Source organism: Erinaceus europaeus, unplaced genomic scaffold, assembly GCF_950295315.1.
Source record: "Erinaceus europaeus unplaced genomic scaffold, mEriEur2.1 scaffold_295, whole genome shotgun sequence".
NCBI classification, from domain to species: Eukaryota; Metazoa; Chordata; class Mammalia; order Eulipotyphla; family Erinaceidae; genus Erinaceus; species Erinaceus europaeus.
The window spans coordinates 72036-94039 of NW_026647242.1; the positions used below are offsets into that span (position 1 = coordinate 72036).

The 22004-nt window shown below is 46.7% G+C and overlaps 1 protein-coding gene and 1 non-coding gene across 4 annotated transcripts in view; one reads left to right on the forward strand and one right to left on the reverse strand.

Moving 5' to 3' along the window:
• Positions 1-5779: 5779 nt before the first annotated feature.
• The window catches only part of BORCS5 (BLOC-1 related complex subunit 5), a 73251-nt gene continuing 57026 nt past the window's right edge, over positions 5780-22004 (reverse strand). For all 3 annotated transcript variants that reach the window (XM_016185056.2, XM_016185055.2, XM_060183853.1), the window contains exon 4: positions 5780-6376. In XM_016185056.2, the coding sequence (XP_016040542.1) occupies positions 6146-6376 (231 nt within the window). In that variant the 3' untranslated portion in view covers positions 5780-6145. The remainder of the gene's footprint in view (positions 6377-22004) is intronic.
• LOC132536253 (small nucleolar RNA SNORA29) lies at positions 16714-16847 on the forward strand. Its single transcript, XR_009547907.1, has one exon. It is a non-coding gene; the product is annotated as a small nucleolar RNA SNORA29 (small nucleolar RNA).

The following is a 22004-nucleotide window of genomic DNA, read 5'->3' on the forward strand; positions in this document are numbered from 1 at the left end:
GGTAACACAGGCTGGGGGCCAGACCACCAGACCCCCCCTTCAGCCATCAGGAGGAATGAAAGAAATAAGAAAGCTGGAATAAGTGGAATAAGAAAGCTGTTTTACCATCCACCAACAGCAGTGAGTGATCTGACAGATTAAGTCATGAGGGTCCTGGAAAGCAGGAAGCCACACGGACACTGTCTAGTTTATAGCAGGCAGAGAAGAGAAAGCTTTCCCTTGGGAACTCAGGATGTCAAGCCCCAGGCCTGGGGTCTCTGCTCACAGACAGCAGGCAGAGATACCCCTCTTTGCTAAGCCCTGCACTTGCAGACCTGGGATTCTGGTGCGGGGCAGGGCTAGAGAATCCATCCAGGGCAGCTCTGCGGGGAGGGCAAGCCGAATGACTTGGCAAAGACTAAGCTGGAAACTCCCAACCAGGGACTTCCTCACTCTACTAACATCTCATGCAAATTTCTCTTTCAGTTGTCCCTAACCAGAATTGACCAGGGAAGGGAATTCTGGAGAACACGGTTCAGCTTAGCCAAGCGGAGGGCACTGCAAAACCATAGGCAGAAATGTCAAATGAACTAGATTTCTTAAAAATAACTAAATAAAATGTATTGCCATTACTTCCAGATTCATTAAGTTGTTTATCTACTTGAGACCCAAGTCTGACAGTGTGTGACCTACCTTCTCTATAGAATGAAATGGATGGACAGCTGGTGGCTGGGTCTCATTTCATTTGTCGGTACTCAATGCTACAGGGAGGATGGCGTCTGAGCCCTCATCTACCTGATAGCGCCAACAACCAGCCCCTTGTTCTACAAGAGCTGAAAGAGTGTCCCTGTGTCCAGATTGGGGCCTGGGAACTCCAGGAACTCAAGACACTGAGAATGATGGCTTAAAAATTCCACAGCCTTGTTCCGGGAGGTGGCACAGTGATAAAGCGTTGGACTCTCAAGCATGAGGACCCGAGTTCAATCCCCGGCAGCACATGTGCCAGAGTGATGTCTGGTTCTCTCTCCCCTCTGGTATATCTCATAAATAAAATCTTAAATATATTCCATGGCCTTTCTACCTTGGTGAAGGAAATACTATTTACTGTAATAGTTTTTTTCATTGCCAGTGCTTCCATGCTCTTGGCCACCTCTTTGCAGACAGAGAGAGAGAGACATCACAGCACTAAACCTTTCCTCAGAGGCGTGAGGGCTGGGTGTGAACCTGGGTCACAGCAGTTGAGTGCAGGACTTGCATGCTTTAAGGCCCAAGTTCAACCTTCAGTACTGCATATGCCGGAGTAGTGCTGTGGCCTCATTTCTCTCACTTATCAAATTCTCCCCTCCACCTCCCAGCACTGCTCAGCTCTGGCTTATGGTAGTGCTGGGAATTGAACCTGGAACCTCAGAGCCTCAGGCATGAGTCTTTTTTGCATAACCTTTATGCTGTTTCCCCAGCCCAATCAATAAATAATTTTTTAAGTTAAACTCTTGAAAGCAGTAAGAGAAAAATACATTACACACAAGGAGACCACTGCAGAACTACCAGAAAAACTTTTCAGCAGAATTCAGGCAGGCTGTGAGGGAGTGGTGTGCAGTCCAGGAGGTGGTACGATGGGCCAAGTGTTGGACTCAGTCTGGAGGTTCTGAGTTCAGGACATGTGCCAGAATGGGTGTTCTGGTTCCTTCATTAAGAAAAGGCTTTATTAATAAATAAAGGCTTAAGAAAGGGTGTGATATGTCCCAAGTGTTGAAAGGAAAATGCTTCCCTATAAGGATACACCCCAGAGTGGGTTATCGTTTAGAACTGAAGGAGAGACAATAAAAGTTAAGAGTTCATCACCATTGGGGGGGGGGGGCTGGGCAGTGGTGCACCTGGCTATGTGCACACATTACAGTGCACAAGGACCTGGGTTCAAGCCCCCAGCTCTCACCTGTAGGGGGAAAGCTTTGTGAGCACTGAAGGGCTGCAGTGTTTCTATCTCCCCCTTCCTCTCAATTTCTCTGTTTCTATAAATTGATATAAGAACAGGATGCAGAGTTCATCACCAGTGAACCAGCCTTATGAGAAACGTTAAGCTGAAATGAGTTCAAAAGTTAAGTTGTTGGAGTCGGGCGGTAGCGCAGTGGGTTAAGCACACGTGGAGCAAAGCACAAGGACTGGCAAGGATCCTGATTTGAGCCCCCAGGTCCCCACCTACAGTGGAGTCACTTCACAAGCAGTGAAGCAGGTCTGCAGGTGTCTATCTTTCTCTCCCCCTGTATTCCCCTCCTCTTTCCATTTCTCTCTGTCCTAACTAACAATGACAACGTCAGTAACAACAACAATGAAAAACAAGGGCAACAAAAAGGAAAATAAATATAATAAAAAGTTAAGTTGCTAACAATTTAAGATCGATTCCTATATACATAAGATGCTACATGTGAACTTCATAGCAACCGCAGAGCAAAAGCTGTAAAAAGCTGGTGCAAGAGAGATCTGAACATAACTAGAGAAAGTCAGGCTAGAGGGGACGAGAACAAGGGAAGAGTCAAGGGAAAAGCGAGTATAAAAAAATCTAAGAGGAGGGCCAGGAGGTGGCTCCCCCATGAGATCACACATCTTACCATGAACACGGGCCTGGGTTTGAGCCCCAGGCCACTACACAGCAGCACCTGCAGAGGGCAAGCTTCATGGGTGCTGGACCCATGTCCTAATGTCTCTGCTCTGTCTCTCTCACACTCTATCTAGAGGGAAGAAAAGAAACAATGGCCTCCAAGAGTAGTAGAGCCATGCAGGTAAGGAGCCTGAGCGATCATCCTGGTGGCAGATGATGATGATGATGATGATGATGACAACGATGATGATAATAAAATGAATCACTCACTCAGTAGAGTGCACACCTTAGGATGCAACAAGTGAGAAGACCTCATTCTCTGGCCTCCACATAGGAGCAGCATACAACGGGGGAAATTTTACAAGTGGTGGAAAAGTGCTGTGGTCTCTCATCTCTCTTCTCCTCGGTCTCTCACTCTCTATCCAGAAAAAGTCACCAGGATTAATGGAATCATGTAGGCATGAAGCTCCAGCAAAAAATATAATACTGAAAAATTGGCTATGAATAACTATCAATATTCACTGCAAATGCAAATGGATTAAATTCTCTAAAGAAAAGATACTGATAAATGAATAAGACTCAGATGATGTTTACAAAGACCCACTTTAGATGTTAAAGCACATGCAGGATGAAATCGGAGAAGAGATGGAAAAAGACAATCTGTGGAAATTAAAAGGAGGCCAGTGTAGCTATATTCATACCAGACAAAAATCTGTAAATAAGTAAAAGGCATTATATAAGGATATAGGGTTGATCCTAAGAAGATATGACATTATTAAAAATGTGTAAGTATTCAACTCAGGAGCACCAAGATACACAAAGCAAATATTAACAAGCCTAGAGGGAGAAACTGACAACAACACAATAATAGTGTGAGAATTTCATTTATTTATGTAAGCAAGTAGACTGTCAGGACAGAAAATCAGTGAGGAGACATCAGTCTGAACACATTAGACCACCTGGACTTCATGCAGAACACTTCATAAGCAGCAGCCACTCTTGTTGAGTGCACACGGAGCATTCCCCAGCGATCACACATCAGACCACAGACCAGCCTTCATACCCTTGAGAATGTTAACATTATAGCAGTCGTGTTTTCTGACCACACCAGTATGAAACCAGAACCTGACACACAAAGAAAAATGGGAGAACCCCAAAGTGAACAGCAACTGGTCAAAGGAGAAATTTAAAACAACTTGAAGACAAATGAAAATGGAAAAACCTAGCAGAATCTGTGGGTGGCAGCAGATGTGGTTCTAAGAAGAAAGGACACACATGGCCTGGCACCACGACAGTCGCAGACAACCTAACGTATGCCTTGAGCAAGCAGAAAAAGAACAAGGCCCAGCCTGGCTAGAAGAACATAGTAAAGATCACAGAGAGATGTGAATTGTGCAACACAATGAACTAAGTTGGCTCTTTGAAAAGAAAAAATTCACAAACCTTTAGTGAAATACATTGAATGAGAAAAGAGAACACTTAAAATCAGAAATGAAAACTATCAATGATATACAGAAATAGGTTAGAAGAGACCTGGATGAACATTTATATACCAACAAGTTAAACTAGGAGACCTAGAAAAATTCTTAGAAATCACACAATCTTCCAAACCTGACGGAAGCAACAGAAAATTTGAATAGGCTAACTACTAGTAAGAAGACTGAAATGATAATCTAATCCTCTCTGCCCCCCCCCAAAAAAAAAAAGTTCAGGGCCAAATGTCACTGTTTGGCAAAATCTACCAAACACTAAAAACTAAAAAGATTTTATATCCTTCTCAAACTCATTAAAAAAAAAAAAAGTCAAAGTAGTGAGAACAATTCCAAATTCATTTTATAAGGCCATTACCTGATACCCAAATGAAATAGAGACATCAATCACATACACAATAGCCAAGGTGAAAATAGATGCAAAGTTCCCCAGCAAAATCCTAGCAAACCAAATTCTAGCAGTACAGGGAAAGGACCATACACCACATACACATGCCAGACCATCATACTGTACACCTGTAAGTAAGGTAATGTACATTAAATACATTTTAATCTTAAAATTTTTAATACACATTGAAAAATTAAGAAGTCCTGGGTTGGCAGAACAGCGCATTTGGATAGTGTGTTGCTTTGCCATGTGTTTCCAGCCCAACTCCCACAGCATTGAAAGACGCTTTGGTGCTATAGTCTCTTCCACTCTACTTCTCTCTCAGGATGGAAGGAAGGAAGGAAGAAGGATCCCTTCTGAGGTTTGGGGGAGCAAAGAAAATAGGGTGCTACCCTGTGCCCAGCACTCAGGCTCAGTCCCCCAACCCCCACAATCCCAGCTCTGTGCCTTGACTTCTGCACTGGCACATTCACAAGCACAAAGTGCTTCACTTCCTACATGTCCCGAGTTTGAGTTCTGTCTCTTTGGGAAAGAAGGGCAGGGATTACAAAACCACTCTGGTACCCTGGCATCATGCCCGGCACACCTGTAGACAAGGTGGGCACCTACTGAGCAGGTGAGCACTTCTGGGGGCCTGCCCTCGAAGCCCAGGCCAGTCACGTGAGTGGGCTCAAAGTTGGAGACCAACACCTCAGTCCTTCCAAGGTGAAGAACCAAGGACACCGGCAACGGTGGAAGAGAGGTCCGATGATGGTGCCCAGATGAAGCTGCCACCCGCCACATGAGGATCATATCAGAGAGTCATACTAGTGCCTCACCACAGCGGGAAGACAGTGCCCTGGATGTGGTGGCGGGAGAGACAGCATAGTGGTTATGCAAAGAGACTCTCAGGCCTGAGGCTCCAAAGTCCCAGGTTCAATTCCCCTGCACCACTAAGCCAGAGCTGAGCAGTGTTCTGGTAAAAAAAAAAAAAAAGAAGAGAAGAGAAGAGAAGAGAAGAGAAGAGAAGAGAAGAGCAAAAAAATGTAAAGTCAGGGCAGGACAAGTAACAACAAAGGGACCAGGGAGAAATTAGTTATCTTCATAGTCCATAAGCCTGTGAGAGCCTACTGAGAGAAAATGCATGACAGCTTTAAAGACACAGCTTATTAAAATGTATGTCCCTCAGGAGGTTCAAGCCCAGCCCCCACTGCACTGAAGGAAGTTTAGGTGCTGCTGTGTTCACATTCTCTCTCTCTCTTTCAGAAAAGGACACTTGAGGCCAGTGAAGCCCCAATGATAATATATATATATATATATATATATATATATATATATATATATATATATATATATATACACTTTTCTCTATATTTTCACACCCCAAGGCAGACAAGGCAATATATACTTTCAATTAAAGGGGGGGGGGAGAAAAGGAAGCAGATAAAAGCAAAATAATAATTCCCAAGGCAGAGTTCCACAAGGAAGTCCTAACCATTCTGGGGCCCATCCTGAGCCTGGCTCCCGTTGCTCAGGGGAGTGTGGCTGGGATGGGCAGGGCTCAGTCAGACTTTCAGACCAGCCAGGCTGCTTCACTCAGTCAGAAGTGCCACAGTTCCCAGCCCCAGTCACCTGGTAGGGCTTCCCTCAGAGTGTCGCTGGGCTCCTGGGGATGCCAGACACCGTCCCCAGTGAGAGAGGCGCCAACTGGACCTAGAGCTTGAACTCGCGATCCGGCTTCATGCTGAAGGGCTCCAGCCGCTCGGCCTCGGGCAGCAAACTGTTGAGCCTCTCCATCAGGGGCACCGTCTGGTCAATGCCCATCTGGATGCGGCGGAGGATGGCCGACATCTCGTTGACCTTCTGGATCTGCTCGGCGTACTTGGCATATCTCTTCTGGCGCTCTTGCATGAAGCTGAAGAGAGTTTCTACAGACAGGTCCATCTACAGGGGAAAAGAGAAGTGGGGGGTGTTATCCCTGGCTGAGCCACATCCTCACCCCAGGACGAGGGGTCCAGCACGCAGCAGAGCTCCGAGGGGCAACTGCAAGTTGGGTCACGGTGTGTCGGGGGGTCTCAGGTTGCCATTACTCTCTATCTTGCAGGAAGCAATGCCAGGCTTGGAAAGCAGACACACCGTGATCCAACTTTGGTTCTGCCATTTGAATTGATATTTATCCAGTCTGTCTCGGGGTCTTCACTTGAAAGACAACCAGGAAATTAATTCCAGAGAGACAGAGAGAGATAGGGGGAGAGAGTGTTGTGTGTGTGTGTTGGGGAAGGCAGCAGGGAGGATGCTCTGAGATGAGCGTAAACACATTTGACTCAGGCCTCAGTGGGGCTTCAGAGTACACTCTGCACCACATCACCAACATGCAAGTCAATGTGATGAGCGCAGGGAATGAGTGGCCAGGCGGTGGCACACTTGAGCACACCCATTACACCAAGCACAAAGACCTGGGTTCAAGCCCCGGGTCCCCATCTGCGGGGGTGGGGGGGGTGCTTCACAAGTGGTGAAACAGGTCTGCAGCTGTCTTTCTCTTTCCCTCTCTATCCCCCTCTCCCTCGGTTTCTCTGTCCTATCAAATAAAATAGAAAGGAAAAAAAATTTTAAAAGGCCACTGGGAGCAGTATGGGAGCAGTGTCAGCACGGAGCCCCAGTGATAAACCTGATAGCATTTAAAAAAAAAAAAAGAAGAAAAGAAAAGCAGAGACACCAAGCCCAGGGAAAGTCCTGAGGCAGCTGGAAGTGGGCTTGTCTCCTCTGAGAAACGAGGGTGAGAGGAGGTGTGAGAATAAACGTGTCTGCGCTAGCTAGGGGGTTCCCAGTACCCCTTCCAGGAAAGCAGCAAGTGGGGAATGTAGGCTGGCTCATCTCAGGCCACTGGGGCTGAGGGGCTGCTGATTCCCAGGCCTCCACAGAGACTCATGTCCCACCTGGAGAGCCCTGTCCTCTGCTCCCTTGCCTGCTCAAGCTGGCATCTTTCTTGGCATAGGCCAGAAGGTGCAGATGTTCACAGGTCTTTATTTTTATGTTTTATGTATTTATTGGGTAGAAGCAGAGAAACTGAAAGTGAAGAGAGAGAGGGAGACAGAGAGAGATCTGTAGCACTGCTTCAGCACTTGGGAAGCACCCCCTGCAAGTGGCGACTGGGGGCTTGAAGCAGCGGTAATGTGTGTGCTCAACCAGGTGCAGCCTCACCCAGCCCCCCAGTTCCCTTTAGGTGTAGGCTGTGCCCTTCCCATCTAATGGCCAGACTACATCCTCAGAATTGGTTGTGCTGGGAGTGCTGGCTGTAAGTGTGTGGCTATTAACATGGTGCCAGAAGACACACAGACTCCTGGAGACAGTGGAGGCCTCCTGTGATGTGTTCTTTGCAGACATGCCTCTCGGTGGTGCCAACCTACCCACAGAGGGTGCCCTGCTGCCCGGCCACTTCCCCAGGGGCTGAGGAGAAGCAGGAGGGAGCAGGAAGGGAGTCAAGGCAAGAGGGGAATCTTTTTTTTTTTTTTTTTAAGTTTGAATAATGCTTTTTGAAGGGGAAGAGATAAAATGTGTCTGAGGCATGGATACTCCCTCAAGTGAGGTGGACTAACGATCAGAGGTGGGCAAGATGCAGACCAGACAGCTGTCTCAGTGGGGCAGGGATGAGACCACTCTGAGGACCTGGAGGCTTCCAGTTCTTGGCAAAGTTGTCCTTTGGCTCCTAGCTGCCTGTGTGTGGAGACTCCTTTCTGACTGAGCCTTAGGGCACAGAGGACCCAGATGCTTTGGGACACATTGGCTTTAGTCCTCAGAATTTCTCCTTCCAAGGTTTGGCCGGAGCTTTTACCTTAGACATGACCCGACTGTCTAGGCACCCCCTGGTGCCTATATAAACATTTGCTCTAGCTGAGTGGTGGCTTGAAGTTTCTGTGACAAGAGCGGGCTTTTCTCAGAAGGGGAGGGGACACACTTGTTACAGAAGCAACAAAGATGAACACCGTGGGGTCAGAGAGGCCTGGGTCCAAATACTGGCTCTGAGTGACCAATTGCCTCCATGCCCTTGAGATCTGAGGGGTGCAGCTGCCCCACCCTTAAACTGGGGGGAAGTCCCAGGGTAGGTGTATGGATAAATGACATGAACAGAAACATCTAGCACAGCCCCCAGAGAGGAGAGCTCCACAAAGTATAAACTATTTGCGAACGGAAACGGCTATCCCTTGAACCTCTTTTACATGAAAAATGGAAAAGCTCTTGAGGGGACCTCCAAGTTGCTCAGGGGACACAAGAGCAACTTCTGAGCTTCTAAGTCTGTAAGGGTAAGCTACTAACTATATTTGCTCTGAGTCCTTTATCTAGGCTGATGTGGAGGGCAGTTAGAGGAATACCAAGATTAATTTAAAAAAAGAAAATCCACAGAGGCTGGGTGGTAGTGCACACTGAAGCACATACATCACAGTGCGCAAGGACTGGGGTTCAAGCCCCTTACCCCCACCAGCAGAGAAGAATCTTCACAAGCAGTGAAGAAGTACTACAGGTGCGTGCCCCTTTTTCTCCCCTCTGCCTTCCCCTTCCCCGTCAATTTTTCTGTCCCATTAAATAAAAAAGAAAAATAAATAATAATTAAAAGACCCAGTACTGAAAGTGATTATGATTAGTGAAATAAGTGAAAGACATACAACAAATCCTAACAAAGGGGTTTTTCAAAGTTAACCCAATTACCAAATAATGTCATTATAACAATAACTATCTATTGTCTTCTTGAACCCTGTCAGCAGGAACCTCACATTTCTACTATAAAGTCTGTATTTCCCCCAGTCGTGGAGCCTTAGGGTGGGCGCACTTTCCTGCTTGCTCCTGTTAATTCATACCAAATAATACTGCATCCGCTGATCCCAGCCTAATCAATGCAACGAGTACCACCTCAGCATGCTTCACTTCAGACTGTGTCCAGAGACTGCAGGTGTGAAATGACAACCCTTCAGCTTCATTACTTGGGTGAGACTTTTCCTTTCATAATACTCTCTAATGTCATTCAAGGCGGTTCACTTCCTATGAAAGTCTCAAAACCTAGATATAGACCATGTCCCCTGAGATAGAGCATATGTTCACACGTATCCATAAATTAGGGCAAAATATATACCCGAAACCAAAAGTACACAATAGTCTGCAGTGAGTATCCCCCCAACACTTCATCTACACTATTCCACACTTTAGGTCCATGATTGTTCAACAATTTGTTTGGCTTTGTATGTTAACTCTCTTTTCAGCCACCAGGTTCCAGATGCCAGCATGATGCCGACCAGACTTCCCTGGACAGACGACCCCACCAATGTGTCCTGGAGCTCCGCTTCCCCAGAGCCCCACCCTACTAGGGAAAGAGAGAGGCAGGCTGGGAGTATGGATTGACCAGTCAACACCCATCCATGTTCATCGGGGAAGCAATTACAGAAGCCAGACCTTCAACCTTCTGCATCCCACAGTGACCTTGGGTCCAAACTCCCAGAGGGGTAAAGAATAGGAAAGCTATCAGGGGAGGGGATGGGATACAGAGTTCTGATGGTGGGACTTGTGTGGAGTTGTACCCCTCTTATCCTATGGTCCTATATGTCAATGTTTCCTTTTTATTAAATAAATTTTAAAAAGGTAAAAAAAAAAATGGAAAAGCAAGGTAAGAAAGAGAAGAATGAGGGCAGAGAAGAAGTGACGCTTCAAGAAACCCAGATGGACACAGCTGCCTGTGTTGTGGGGGGCCGTGGGAGGGGGGCACTGCCATGCCTTCTCCGTTACATCAGCCACCCCCCGGCTTACACAATCAGGCAGGGGACAATTTGCCATTGTATTTTTCGCTGATATGTTTGATTTCTGTTCTGAGCTTCTGCTACTGGAATCTTACAACAGAGTCGCATTACTCACCCCAGAGCTTCCTGACAGAACTGTTTCACACGGTGTTCTGAGACTGCAACTCAGTGGCCGCGTTCTTGAGTGGCTTTACCCTGAGAACAAGGAACTGTCACCACTGTTTGGTACTACCCAACACAATAAAATAAACACATGGATTTTTAAAAAATATTTATTTATTCCCTTTTGTTGCCCTTGTTTTATGGTTGTAGTTACTGTTGTTGTCATTGTTGGGTAAGACAGAGAGAAATGGAGAGAGGAAGGGAAGACAGAGCAGGAGAGAAAGACAGACACCTGCAGACCTGCTTCACCGCTTGTGAAGTGACTGCCCTGCAGGTGGGGAGTCAGGGCTCAAACTGAGATCCTTATGCCGGTCCTTGCACTTGGATTTTTTTTTTTTTTTTTAATGATTTGAAAGGAAGAACCAAAAAAGCATTAACAACTGATGTATTCTGTTCAGGAGCACAATGTTTCAGAAAATATTTTGTTGCAGAAAATTTCCTGATAAAGCCCGTAGCGAACTGGGCTTGGGACTGGTGATCTTTTCAAAGCAGCAAGTACCCACCACGAAGGCTTACACTTTCCAGTCAGAGACGATGTGTAACGTCACTAATAAGAGCTTCAGGGAGATAATGTAACTCCTTGGAATTCTAGAACTTATCAAATGTAAGGCAAAGGTAATGGTGCCCCTTTGCATGGTAGGTGGTTGTGCTCCACAGCTGGCAGAATTCCACTGTTGCCTTTCCTATCCCTAAGTTAAGTACATTTCTAGAAAATGTTAAAAACCAAAATGAGGGCTTTTTTTTTTTAAAGTCACTCAACCTGTCTGCATACAGGATTTGCCTACCCGAGGCTCCAGAGGTCCCAGGTGCAATCCCTGGCACCACCATAAGCCAGAGCCGAACAGTGTCCTTCTCTCTCGTACATAAAAAAGTAAATCTTTAAAAATAGTCTCCCATGCACAAGGACCCAGGCTTAAGCCCATGAACCCCACCTAAAGCTTCATCAGCAGTGAAGCCATGCTGCTGCCCCTCTCTTCCTTCCCCCTCTCAATTTCTTTCTATCTCTATCAAATATTTTTTTTAAATCCACAATTAAAAACACTCACCAGCTGCTTAGGAGGTAGAGCAATGAGTGAAGTATTAGACTCAAATATGAGCCCTAGCTCGATCCCCGGCAGCGTACACACCCGAATGATGCTTTGGCTTTCTTTCTCACAAATAAATCTTTACCAAAAAAAAAAAAAAGCCACTCAGCTTTTCTTTCTTTTTTTTTTTTTTTAGGAATGTATTTATTTATTCATGAGAAAACCTGGCGGAGAGAGAGAAAGAAAGAACCAGACATCACTCTGGTACATGTGCTGCCGGGGATTAAACTCAGGACCTCATGGTTGAGAGTCCAATGCGCCACCTCCCAGACCACGCCACTCAGCTTTTCTACCCTCTGTAAGTAATGTTCATCTTTTATTCAGTTGAAACACACCTCTAAGTCAACTATTATTATTATTGCCTCCAGGGTTATTGCTGGGGCTCAGTGCTTGCACTATGAATCCACTGCTGGAGGCTATTTTTTCCTTTTTGTTGCCCTTGTTTATCATTGTTATTATTGACATTGCTGTTGTTGTTGGATAGGACAGAGAAATGGAGAGAGGAGGGGAAGACAGAGAGGGAGAGATAGATACCCCACAAAGTGCAAGGACTGGCATAAGGATCCTGGTTCGAGCCCCCAGCTCCCCACCTGCAGGGGAGTCGCTTCATAGGTCTGCTTGGTGGGAGCAAAGTCAAGCCTGCTGTATGGCACAGCCTCAGCAGGCTAAGGCTAACTGCAAAGCGGAAAGTCCTGGACTAAACTGAAGCTTTTTCCTTACATTGATTAAAGACCTATTTGCTATATTGGATATGCACAAATAATACCTGGGGACAATAAAAGGAGATCCCTGGGGGAAGTACATTGTGACAACAATTATGTCAGTGAGTGTGACAAGGTTAAAAATGGCCTAAGAGCAGACGCTGCTGTAGCCATTGAAAGGCTTTCAGAAAAGGAGCTATTTGTCACCATTATAGCTTCTCTATTAACTGGACTTGGACCAAAAACCAGAACTATGGGTGGTTTGTAGTATGAGTGGCAAACTGTGATTTCCATCTAAATATAAAGAGAAGAGACCCTATTACTTACTCTCACCCATAGACCCCTTGCTTCACTTACAAGCATCCACGATGAATATAGAAGTTCTATAGTTACATAGCTAATGTTAGGATCTATGGGCAGAAGTTAGCAACTTTCATTAGCTAAAAGTCAGTGAACTTTCACATATGTAAAAGTTAACCAGAAGAGAGCCCCCATGGTGTGTGCTTACTTTAAGGTGGACAGCTTACTATATTACAAAAAACTTGGTTTATGATCTAGTTAGACCCATCCAAGAATGGGTTAAGAAGAAAAGCTGTTAGATTTAGTTCCAGGGAAAAATGTTTAATCATACAGAAGGTCAGAACAGGGAGATGGTCAAAACACAGATGGTCATTTCAAAGGAACTTTCAAGAGAAAATTTAGGCTACTCCTGACCCAGGAAACTTTCAAGGGAAGATTAGGATGCCCCAGGCCTAGAGAACCTTTTAAAGAATACATACCTATAATAATAATAATGTTGTTTAAGGTTATTCCTGATGTTAATGAAAACAATGATACATGATGTCATCTGTATCCTTGATGTTAATGAAAACAATCTTACATGTCAACTATATCTGGGCAAAAAGTGTTTAAAATAAAGCTCTGCAGAGAAACGGCAGAGACACTTCTCTCCTGCACCTAAAGCAGCTGACATGTCACTTATTCATCTCACTGACTCCCCCTTTCCTTCAGGGCCTCTTACTTTCGCCGGGGCCAGCCCCGGCATCTGCAGGTATCTTTCTCTCCCCGTCTTCCCTGCCTCTATCCATTTATCTCTGTCCTATCCAACAATAATGACATCAACAACAACAACAACAAAAGGGCAACAAGAAGGAATAAAAAAAAAAAGACAAGGGGAGTCGGGCTGTAGCGCAGCGGGTTAAGCGGAGGTGGCGCAAAGCACAAGGACCGGCATAAGGATCCCGGTTCAAACCCCGGCTCCCCACCTGCAGGGGAGTCGCTTCACAGGCGGTGAAGCAGGTCTGCAGGTGTCTATCTTTCTCTCCCCCTCTCTGTCTTCCCCTTCTCTCTCCATTTCTCTCTGTCCTATCCAACAACGACAACAACAATAATAACTACAACAATAAAACAACAAGGGCAACAAAAGGGAATAAATAAATAAAATAAATATTTAATAAAAAATAAAAAAAAAAAGACAAGGACCGGCGTAAGGATCCTGGTTTAAGCCCCCGGCTCCCCACCTGCAGGGGAGTCGCTTCGCAGATGATGAAGCAGGTCTACAGGTGTCTTTCTCTCCCCGTCTTCCCCTCCTCTCTCGATTTCTCTGTCCTATCCAATGACAGCAATAACAACAACAATAATCACAACAATGATGGAACAACAAGGGCAACAAAAGGGGAAAAAATGGTCTCCAGGAGCAGTGGATTGGTGGTGCAGACACTGAGCCCCGGCAATAACCCTGGGGTCAAAAAAAAAAAAAAAACGCACACGTGCAGACCTAATTCACCACTTGTGAAGTGTGAAGAACGCCCCTGTAAGTGGGGAGCCAGGGGCTTGAACCAAGATCCTTACACCAGTCTTTCTTTGCACTTTGCATCATGTGCTAAGCACTTACCCCACTGTGATATAGCCTAGCCCCCTTTATTTTATTTTTTAGCTCATTCACTCTTCATTCTTTCCACACTCATAGTCCTGTTTCCCAAGAAGGTAACATCAGAAGTATGGAGCTGGGGAGGGAGCAGTTCTGATGGGCAAGGCCAGTTAACCAGGACTACCTGACCTCCCTCACCTCTCTGGCCCAACCGTGTTCTTACTGTGGCTGAACAGCCTTTAGAGCCCCAACTACACAGTGACACACAGCCCTACCTTTCTACCTAAGGGGCTGTGTGGGAAAATGATCCTTCTTTGGTTCAAGACTATCTGAATATTGAACTGTGACCTCTGTGACAATCTGTGGGGCCATAGCCATGCCTCAGAAGTGACCACATTACTAATTTTCAGCCTCCCCCCAAATTCTTGGTATTCTCATGAAAAGACAGAACTGGAGGCCAGGTGGTGGTGCACCTGGTTAAGTGCATGTATTACAAAGCAAAAGGACCTGGGTTCAAGACCTGATCCCCACCTGCAGGGGGAAAGCTTCATGAGTGGTTAAGCAGGTCTGCAGCTCTCTCTCACTCTCTCTCCTTCCCTCCCTCCCTCCCTTCAAATTCTCTATCAAATGAAATAAAGCAAAAGAAATGAAGAAGAAAGAAGAAGAAAAAGAAAGAAGAAAGAGGAGGAAAAAGAAGAAGGAGAAGAAAGAAGAAAGAAGAAGGAAGAAGAAGGAAGAAGGATGAAGAAGGAAGAAGGATGAAGAAGGAAGAAGGATGAAGGAAGAAGGACGAAGGACGAAGACGAAGAAGACGACGAAGAAGAAGAAGGAGTAGAAGAACTTGGAAGACCTGCATTGGAGACTCCTAGCTGGGTAATCTTTGGCCAATCACATGACAGTTTTCGCTCTGGTTGTGTTGTGTGTTCATCCATACAGAGAGCTAGAGACAGAGAAAGGGAGAGAAGTGACAGCACCAGAGCCTCCTGCAGTGCCTCAGCACCTTCCACACCATGCCAGGGCCAGAACCTGGGGAGCCAAGATGGTGAGGCTGGTGCTCCACCTGGTGAGCTATCCCTCTGACCTTTCCACCTCTACTTTATTATTTATTGTGGGCCACTTGGGCAAAGGTGGCTGACCCCATGTGGAAGCGGGTGCCCATTTTTTATTCCTTTCTAAGGCCTCACCTTCACCTCCTTTCTCAGTCACACTTAATACCTGTTACGGCCTCTGGGTATTCTTTCCTATTGCTCTTTATTCTCAGATAAGGAAAATAGGGCCTAACTTCCTCAGGTGTTCTCCAAAGTCTCTTCCCTCTCAGTGATGGGGCAAAAACAAGGGTTCCTAAGTCACAAAAGTTCCAGGTCGGTCCTGGCTTCCATCCTCTACTTTTTAAAGTTGTAATGATACCTGTCCGTCCACCTACGCGCCTTATCCTATACCAATGCCGTGACAATCAAATTAGATGACATATCAAGAGTCATCTGAAATCAGAAGCAAGTAAGATTATGCTTGGAGATATATTTTTTTCATGGTACTGAAATAAAACAAAGACCAATTATATGGCTACACTCAAAGGAAATTTTGCTGTTTTCTATAAAGCTTCATCCTTGCACATATTCTGAAGCTTAGAGCCACAGGTTCTGACTAGAGATCAGTGGTGTAACTGTCTGAGTACTGTCCCAGGGGAGAAATGCAGTGCTGCAAATTCAACTCCTCCTTCCTCTAAAGGTGACACACAAATGACCAATGAACACATGAAAAGCTGTTCCACTGCACTGGTCAAAACATGAATCCTTAAATGTGAGGGTGATCTGGCTGCAACATCTGTCACCCCACTGATTGCCAGGGTTGATTCGGCTGATCTGGCTGGCTAGGCGGGTGTCCCTTTCCTCCCTCACCACTCCATGTGCGTCCCTCCAGAAGACGACAGCCTTCCCTGAATAGAGACGAATAGAGACAGACCGGCGTTGGGTCGAGGGTATACTAGTAGCTGCACTCCCCTGCTAGAACCTCCAAAGAAGCTCTCAAAAGGAAAACACGAATCCAAACCACACAGATGGTGGGTGTGGTGTGGAACTCTACCTTGTGCTCTTACAATCTAGTAACCCACTATTAATCACAAATTTAAAGCATAGCACAAATGGTAATAATAGTAATTAGCTAACCACACAAAGGAACATCTTTATGTTCAACTAGGGGGACTAAAACAGACAATAAGAGCTGGTGAGCATGGTGAGCATGGAGCCCACACACACTGCTGGTGGGAACGGAAAGTGGTCCTGTACTTTGAAAAAGTTGCACAGCTCCTTCAAAGGTTGGACCTGAGGGCCAGGGAGATGGCTTAGCCATTAGAGCACAAAGCTTACATGCTTCAGCCCCAGAGGCTGCAGAATCAACTCTCAGCACCATGTTCTGCCAGATCTGAGCAGTGTTCTAGGCTCTCTCTCCCCTTCCCCTAGAAATAAACTTTTTTCTTTATAGGGGGATTAATGGTTTACATGTGTAACATTTCTCAGTTTTCCACATGACATCCTAATGCCCCAACTAGGTCTTCCTCTGCCACCAAGTTCCAGGAACTGAACATTCATTCCCCAGTCTTTACTTTGGTATAATATACCACACTCAGTCCAAGTTCTGCTTTCTGAGAAATAAATGAGTTTAAATGAGTTAAAATGAGTTTTCTCCCATTTGACCACCACATATCCTCCTAATAATAGATTTTAGTGGCTACGCTTATGGAATAGATTGATATTGCTGTGATCTGAAGAAGGAGATTCTCATGTCCTCTAACAGAAAACCAGTGCCTAGAACACTGACATTCAATGTCAGATGTGATAAACAAGAAAATGTGAATAGTGGTTTCAGAAATGTTTTCTTCCTCACTTTCTAAATAAAAAAAAAAAAGTAAATCATTTTAGAAGTTAATGTATGACCCAACATTTTCCTCCTAGGAATATACTCAAGAGAACTGGAACATACGCTCACACAAAATTTGTATATGTCTATCTGCAAACCTTTAACAGGAGTTTTTTTTCCTGTGGTGCCAGAGGAAGAACTGACAGGCCTCACACATGTGCAGTTGCACTGAGTGGCCTCCCTACTGCTGGTTTTAAACTATATACTGAGAGGGAGGCGGAGAAGAGAAGGAGAGACATCCCAGCACTGCTCCATGGTCTAAGGAGGGCCCCCTTGGTGCTGTCCATCGTGCTCCCCTGTGGTGCTGGGAATCGAACCTCCAGCCAGATGCACAATTAAGTCATATGCTCTCTCCCTACTGAACTAATTCCAGGCTCCAATCTTTCTAGTTTTCTTGAGGAGTGAAATGCCAGCACTGTTGATTTTTACAGCGACAAGATAACGAGTTACCAGTTGTGATATAGACAGTTAAGAAAGCAAAGCTGGGATCCAGGCAGTGGCACACACAGTATGAAGTTCAGCGCACATAGTATGAAGCACAAGGATCCAGGTTCCAGTCCCCACTCCCCACCTGCAGGGAGGACACTTCACGAGCAGTGAAGCAGGTGCCTCTCTCCCTCTCTATCTCCCTCTCCCCTCTCAATTTCTCTCTGTCCTATGTAACAAAATGGAAAAAATGGCTGCCAGGACCAGTGGATTCACAGTGCCAGCATTGAACCCAGTGATAACCCTGGAGGCAAAAAAAAAAAAAAATTAGAAGAAAGCAAAAGCAAACAGGAGTGGGCTTCACTGGCAGAGCCTGTCTGCTCACTTTGTGCTCTTCTACATGCACTGTATGACCTGGTACAGAGATCAGCAAGGGGGTTTAGGATGGTGACCTCCCAAGCTGCAGGGGTCCTGTGGGATCACCCCCCCTACACACACACACACACAGACACACACACACACACACACACACACACACACACACACACACTTTATAGATGGAGAGTGCACCAGAATAGGCAAGAAAGCCACCAAGTCCACACAGCAGGGACCAGCAGAGCCAGTACTGGACTCCAGAACCACCCCCCAAGCCACCCCAAGATACAATCTAGCCATGACAGAGCCTTTCTGTGGTTCTGTCCAGCCACATAGATTAGAGCTGTCTCTGAAAACGGGTTAAAAGCCAAGTGTTGGGGGTCAGGCAGAGGGTTAAGCACACAAGGTGCAAAGTGCAGGGACTGGCTCAAGGATCCCGGTTTGAGTCCCCGGCTCCCCACCTGCAGGGTGAAACAGGTCTGTAGGTGTCTATCTCTTTCTCCCCCGTCTTCTCTTCTCTCGATTTCTCTGTCCTATCCAACAATAGCAGCAGTAACAACAAGGGCAACAAAAATGGGAAAAGATGACCCTAGGAGCAGTGAATTCATTAGTGCAAGCACCAAGCCACAGCAATAACCCTGAAGGCAAAAAAAAAAAAAAAAAAAAAAAAAAAAAAAGCTAAGTGTTGAAGAACATCATTTCTGTCCATGTTAATATCCATCCTCAGGCAACCTCAAATGTTTTCTATCTCTCTTGGTTTCAAAAGAAAAATATTTTAAACTGAAAAAAAAAGACCCTATCCTGAATTAATGTCAACATCAAGGGGCAAGGTCAAATCAAGACAGATGGGGGGCTATGAGGAGCAGCAGACAGGCATCTGTTCAGGTGAGCCTGGCCCTGGGCCAGGATCATTGTGCTTCCTGCTGGCATCTGGTTAAGTCTTTCCAGCTCCTTCTATGCCGGCCACTTCCTGTTATACAAGGGACAATGGCCAGGCTGCCGTGAGTGTTTTCATTAATCACACCAGGGGCTGACTGGCATCTGCTACCACACAGTGGACAGTCTGAAGTGACCCACGCTTCCTTAGTTCCAACTGTGTATCTAAATGTCTCAGTAGAGGAACATAGTTGATTTGGACTTTCCAGAAAAATCAAGAAGATCCCAGGACTCGAGTTGGAGTTGCGTCACCCTGCTTCTATAGTTATTTTGTGGCTTGCAAAACTTCCCGTTACACTTTGTAACCTCAAAAACCTCTTAGCCATTCACAAAGCTGAGTCTGTTGAAGGCAGGCAGGCTGTCCCCTCTTGCCCCATCCCACCACGGGGGAACAGAAGATGGTGGCGTCAGGAAAAGAGGTGACAAGAAGAGCTGAAGGGCAAAAGCCCCCCACTCCTCTTGCCTCCCTCCTCCCCAAGGTCTGACTAGTTCAGAGTGTACCCACACCTCTAAGACCTCTTCTCTCCCCAGGGTCCCCAGTCCTCTCAGGACCCCCTCTGGTCACCTTCCAGAGCCCCTCCACTGGAGTCCACTTTTGTTACTGAGATTGGAGGATAGCTAGGTTCCCCCCCCCAAAAAAAAAAAAGTACCTGGTGGGGGCAGTGGGAGGGTTATTTTCAAGATGTCAATGTGCAATCTGTAAGACTCTTCATTTACAGTGTGGCTGTGAACTCTGGAGACAGCTCACCCCAAGAGTGTGGGTCTCAGCACACACGGGGTGCTGGGCCACACCGGAGCACCTTGGACAGTGCCATGACCAAGAAATGAACCTGGGCGGCGGGGCGGGCAGTGTGGGCTGCTGAGAAGGGGGCGGGGAGGGGGGAAGTTGGCCCTGAACCTGTTCTGGGTACCCTCCTGCCAGCAGGAAGGTCTCGAGGCAGTCTCAACCCAATGGACTGGCGAGCACCCAAAGGTGACCACTCTGAGGGGGGGACCAGGTGAGTACAAGGTCACAGAGAACCCGGCTCTCAGCAAGGGTGGGAGAGCAGATGGCTGAGGGAACAGTCATAGCTGAAACCAGGACCACTGTGCTCTGGAGCTCACATGCTGTCACAGGTGACACCTTGCTGTCACCTCCTCGCAGGCTCTGCAGCCTTGGAAAGGCCCTGCCTGCCTCCTGGCCATGACCCTTTCCTGGCAGCCTCCTCTCAGTCCTTCAGGGAACCCTCACACTCAGAGTCCATGTGCTCCAGGCTGCAGGCGACTGTCGCCTTTACTTTCTGCACACACACTTTCTAGGAATGGCTAAGCTATGATCTCAGGTGGGTGACAAGCTTGCTACTCAAGTGAGAATGAGAGCTATGGGGCTGGGGAGACAGCCCAATGAATCTACAAAAAAACTAAGGTCTGAGGCTCTGACATCTCAGGTTCAATTGCCAGCATCACCATAAGCCAGAGCTGAGCAGTGCTCTGGCCTCTATCTCTATATCTTTGTGTGTGTATCTCTCATTAAAATGCAGGTAAACAGAAAGGGGGGGCACAGCAAGTAGAGTGCTGGGTTTGCTTCCACCCATACCCCATACCACAAGGGACAGCACCACAGTCTCCCAGGATGGAGGAGCAATGCTTTCCTGTGTGTCTCTCTAGAAGCATCGAGGGAAGAGACTGTGCCAGGGAGGCAGCTATCCCCTGGCACCGCAGAGGCTGGCCATGGAAGCCTCACGATATGAAGGTGTCATGTGTCAACACTGGCAGAAGCATGCGTTAGATGCTGCTGCTTCCAGCTTGAGGGGCAGGACATTTCCCAAAGGGGCCGGGCTCCAGCTAAGCAGTATGAGCATGGGCCAGCCTCTGGCTGAGTCTGACCTGGGGGAGCAAGTCTCCTTGCCTTTTCCCTCAACCCCAAATTCAGTGGTGACTGTGATCTCAAACTCACGGTGCCTGGTGCCAGCCTCAACGCACAACTGATGTGATGAGGTGTCACAAAAGCCCCATGGATGGCCAGAAGCACTGCTGCCACAGCCCAGAAGCTGGGACTTTCACTAACTCATCTTCTCTATGGCTGGTAAGCTCCTTGGGTTCAGCATTAGGTTACATCCTCACACTAACCACCCAATTTCCAGGAAACATCTGGACTAACAGCATAGTCCGTGCTGGTTCAGACGCCATCCTCTGCTTTATGAATCTGGAAGTGACTCATTTTGACCCTTCAGTCTGAAGTGGGCACAAAGGGGGCTGTGTGTCTCATCTGCTAGCACTGAGCAGCAGGCATGGCGGGGAGCCCTAGCACAGCGCTCCACCTTCCCCAGCCTGGGGTGGGGGGCTGCGGACTGAGCACAGTCCTGGGGAGCCACTCAGCGCCCTTCATGCGGCATCCTGACTGCTCAGGACTGAGTGTTACAGATGCTGGTCCTCCTACTCTGGCTCCACAGCAGGGCCACATACAGCACTTTCGCCAATTCCCAAGTTTCCCACCCTTTCCCAGTTTCTCACCCTTCAATTGTAGCTTTATCTACAATTGCTTTGTAGCTGTGGTTTTCAAAAAGGAGTCCTTTGTGGGTGGGGATACAGGTTAAATTCAAATAAGGCAAATAATTCAGTTCCCAATTTTGTATCCATGTTAATTTCCTCATCTTGATCATTGTGCTGAGGTCTGGGAGGAGGAAACAACTATGAGCCATCTCTATGGCTTCCTCTGAGACTAAACTTCATTCTAAAGTTCTTAAAGAGCTCTTTTTTTTTTTTTTTTTTTTTTTTTTTGGCGTCAAGGGTTATCACTGGAGCTCGGTGGGTGCCTGCACTATGAATCCACTGCTCCTGGAGGCTATTTTTTCCCCTTTTGTTGCCCTTGTTGTTTATCGTTGTTGTTATTATTATTATCGTTGTTGGATAAGACAGAGAAATGGAGAGGGGGGTAGACAGAGAGGGAGAGAGAAAGACACCTGCAGACCTGCTTCACTGCTTGTGAAGCGACCCCCCCCCCCTTGCCAGTAGGGGACTGGGGGCTCAAACCAGGATCCTTAAGCTGGTCCATGTGCTTTGCACCATGTGTGCTTAACCTGCTGCACTACTGCCTGAGCCCCAAGTTCTTTACTTCTAATGGTGCCTACTCAAGTATTTATGAATGAAACAAAGTGCCTGGAATTTACTGCACAATGGACCAGCTGGAGAGACAGGGACGGAGTGGGTGTGAAAGAAACTGGAGTCTCACAGGTTGATGCCTCTGGTGACTGTAGTCCTACTATGTGCATGCAGGTTCATGGTGTTTGTCCACATCACTGTGTGGGTAAAATTCCCACTGCTGGGAGTCGCTTCACA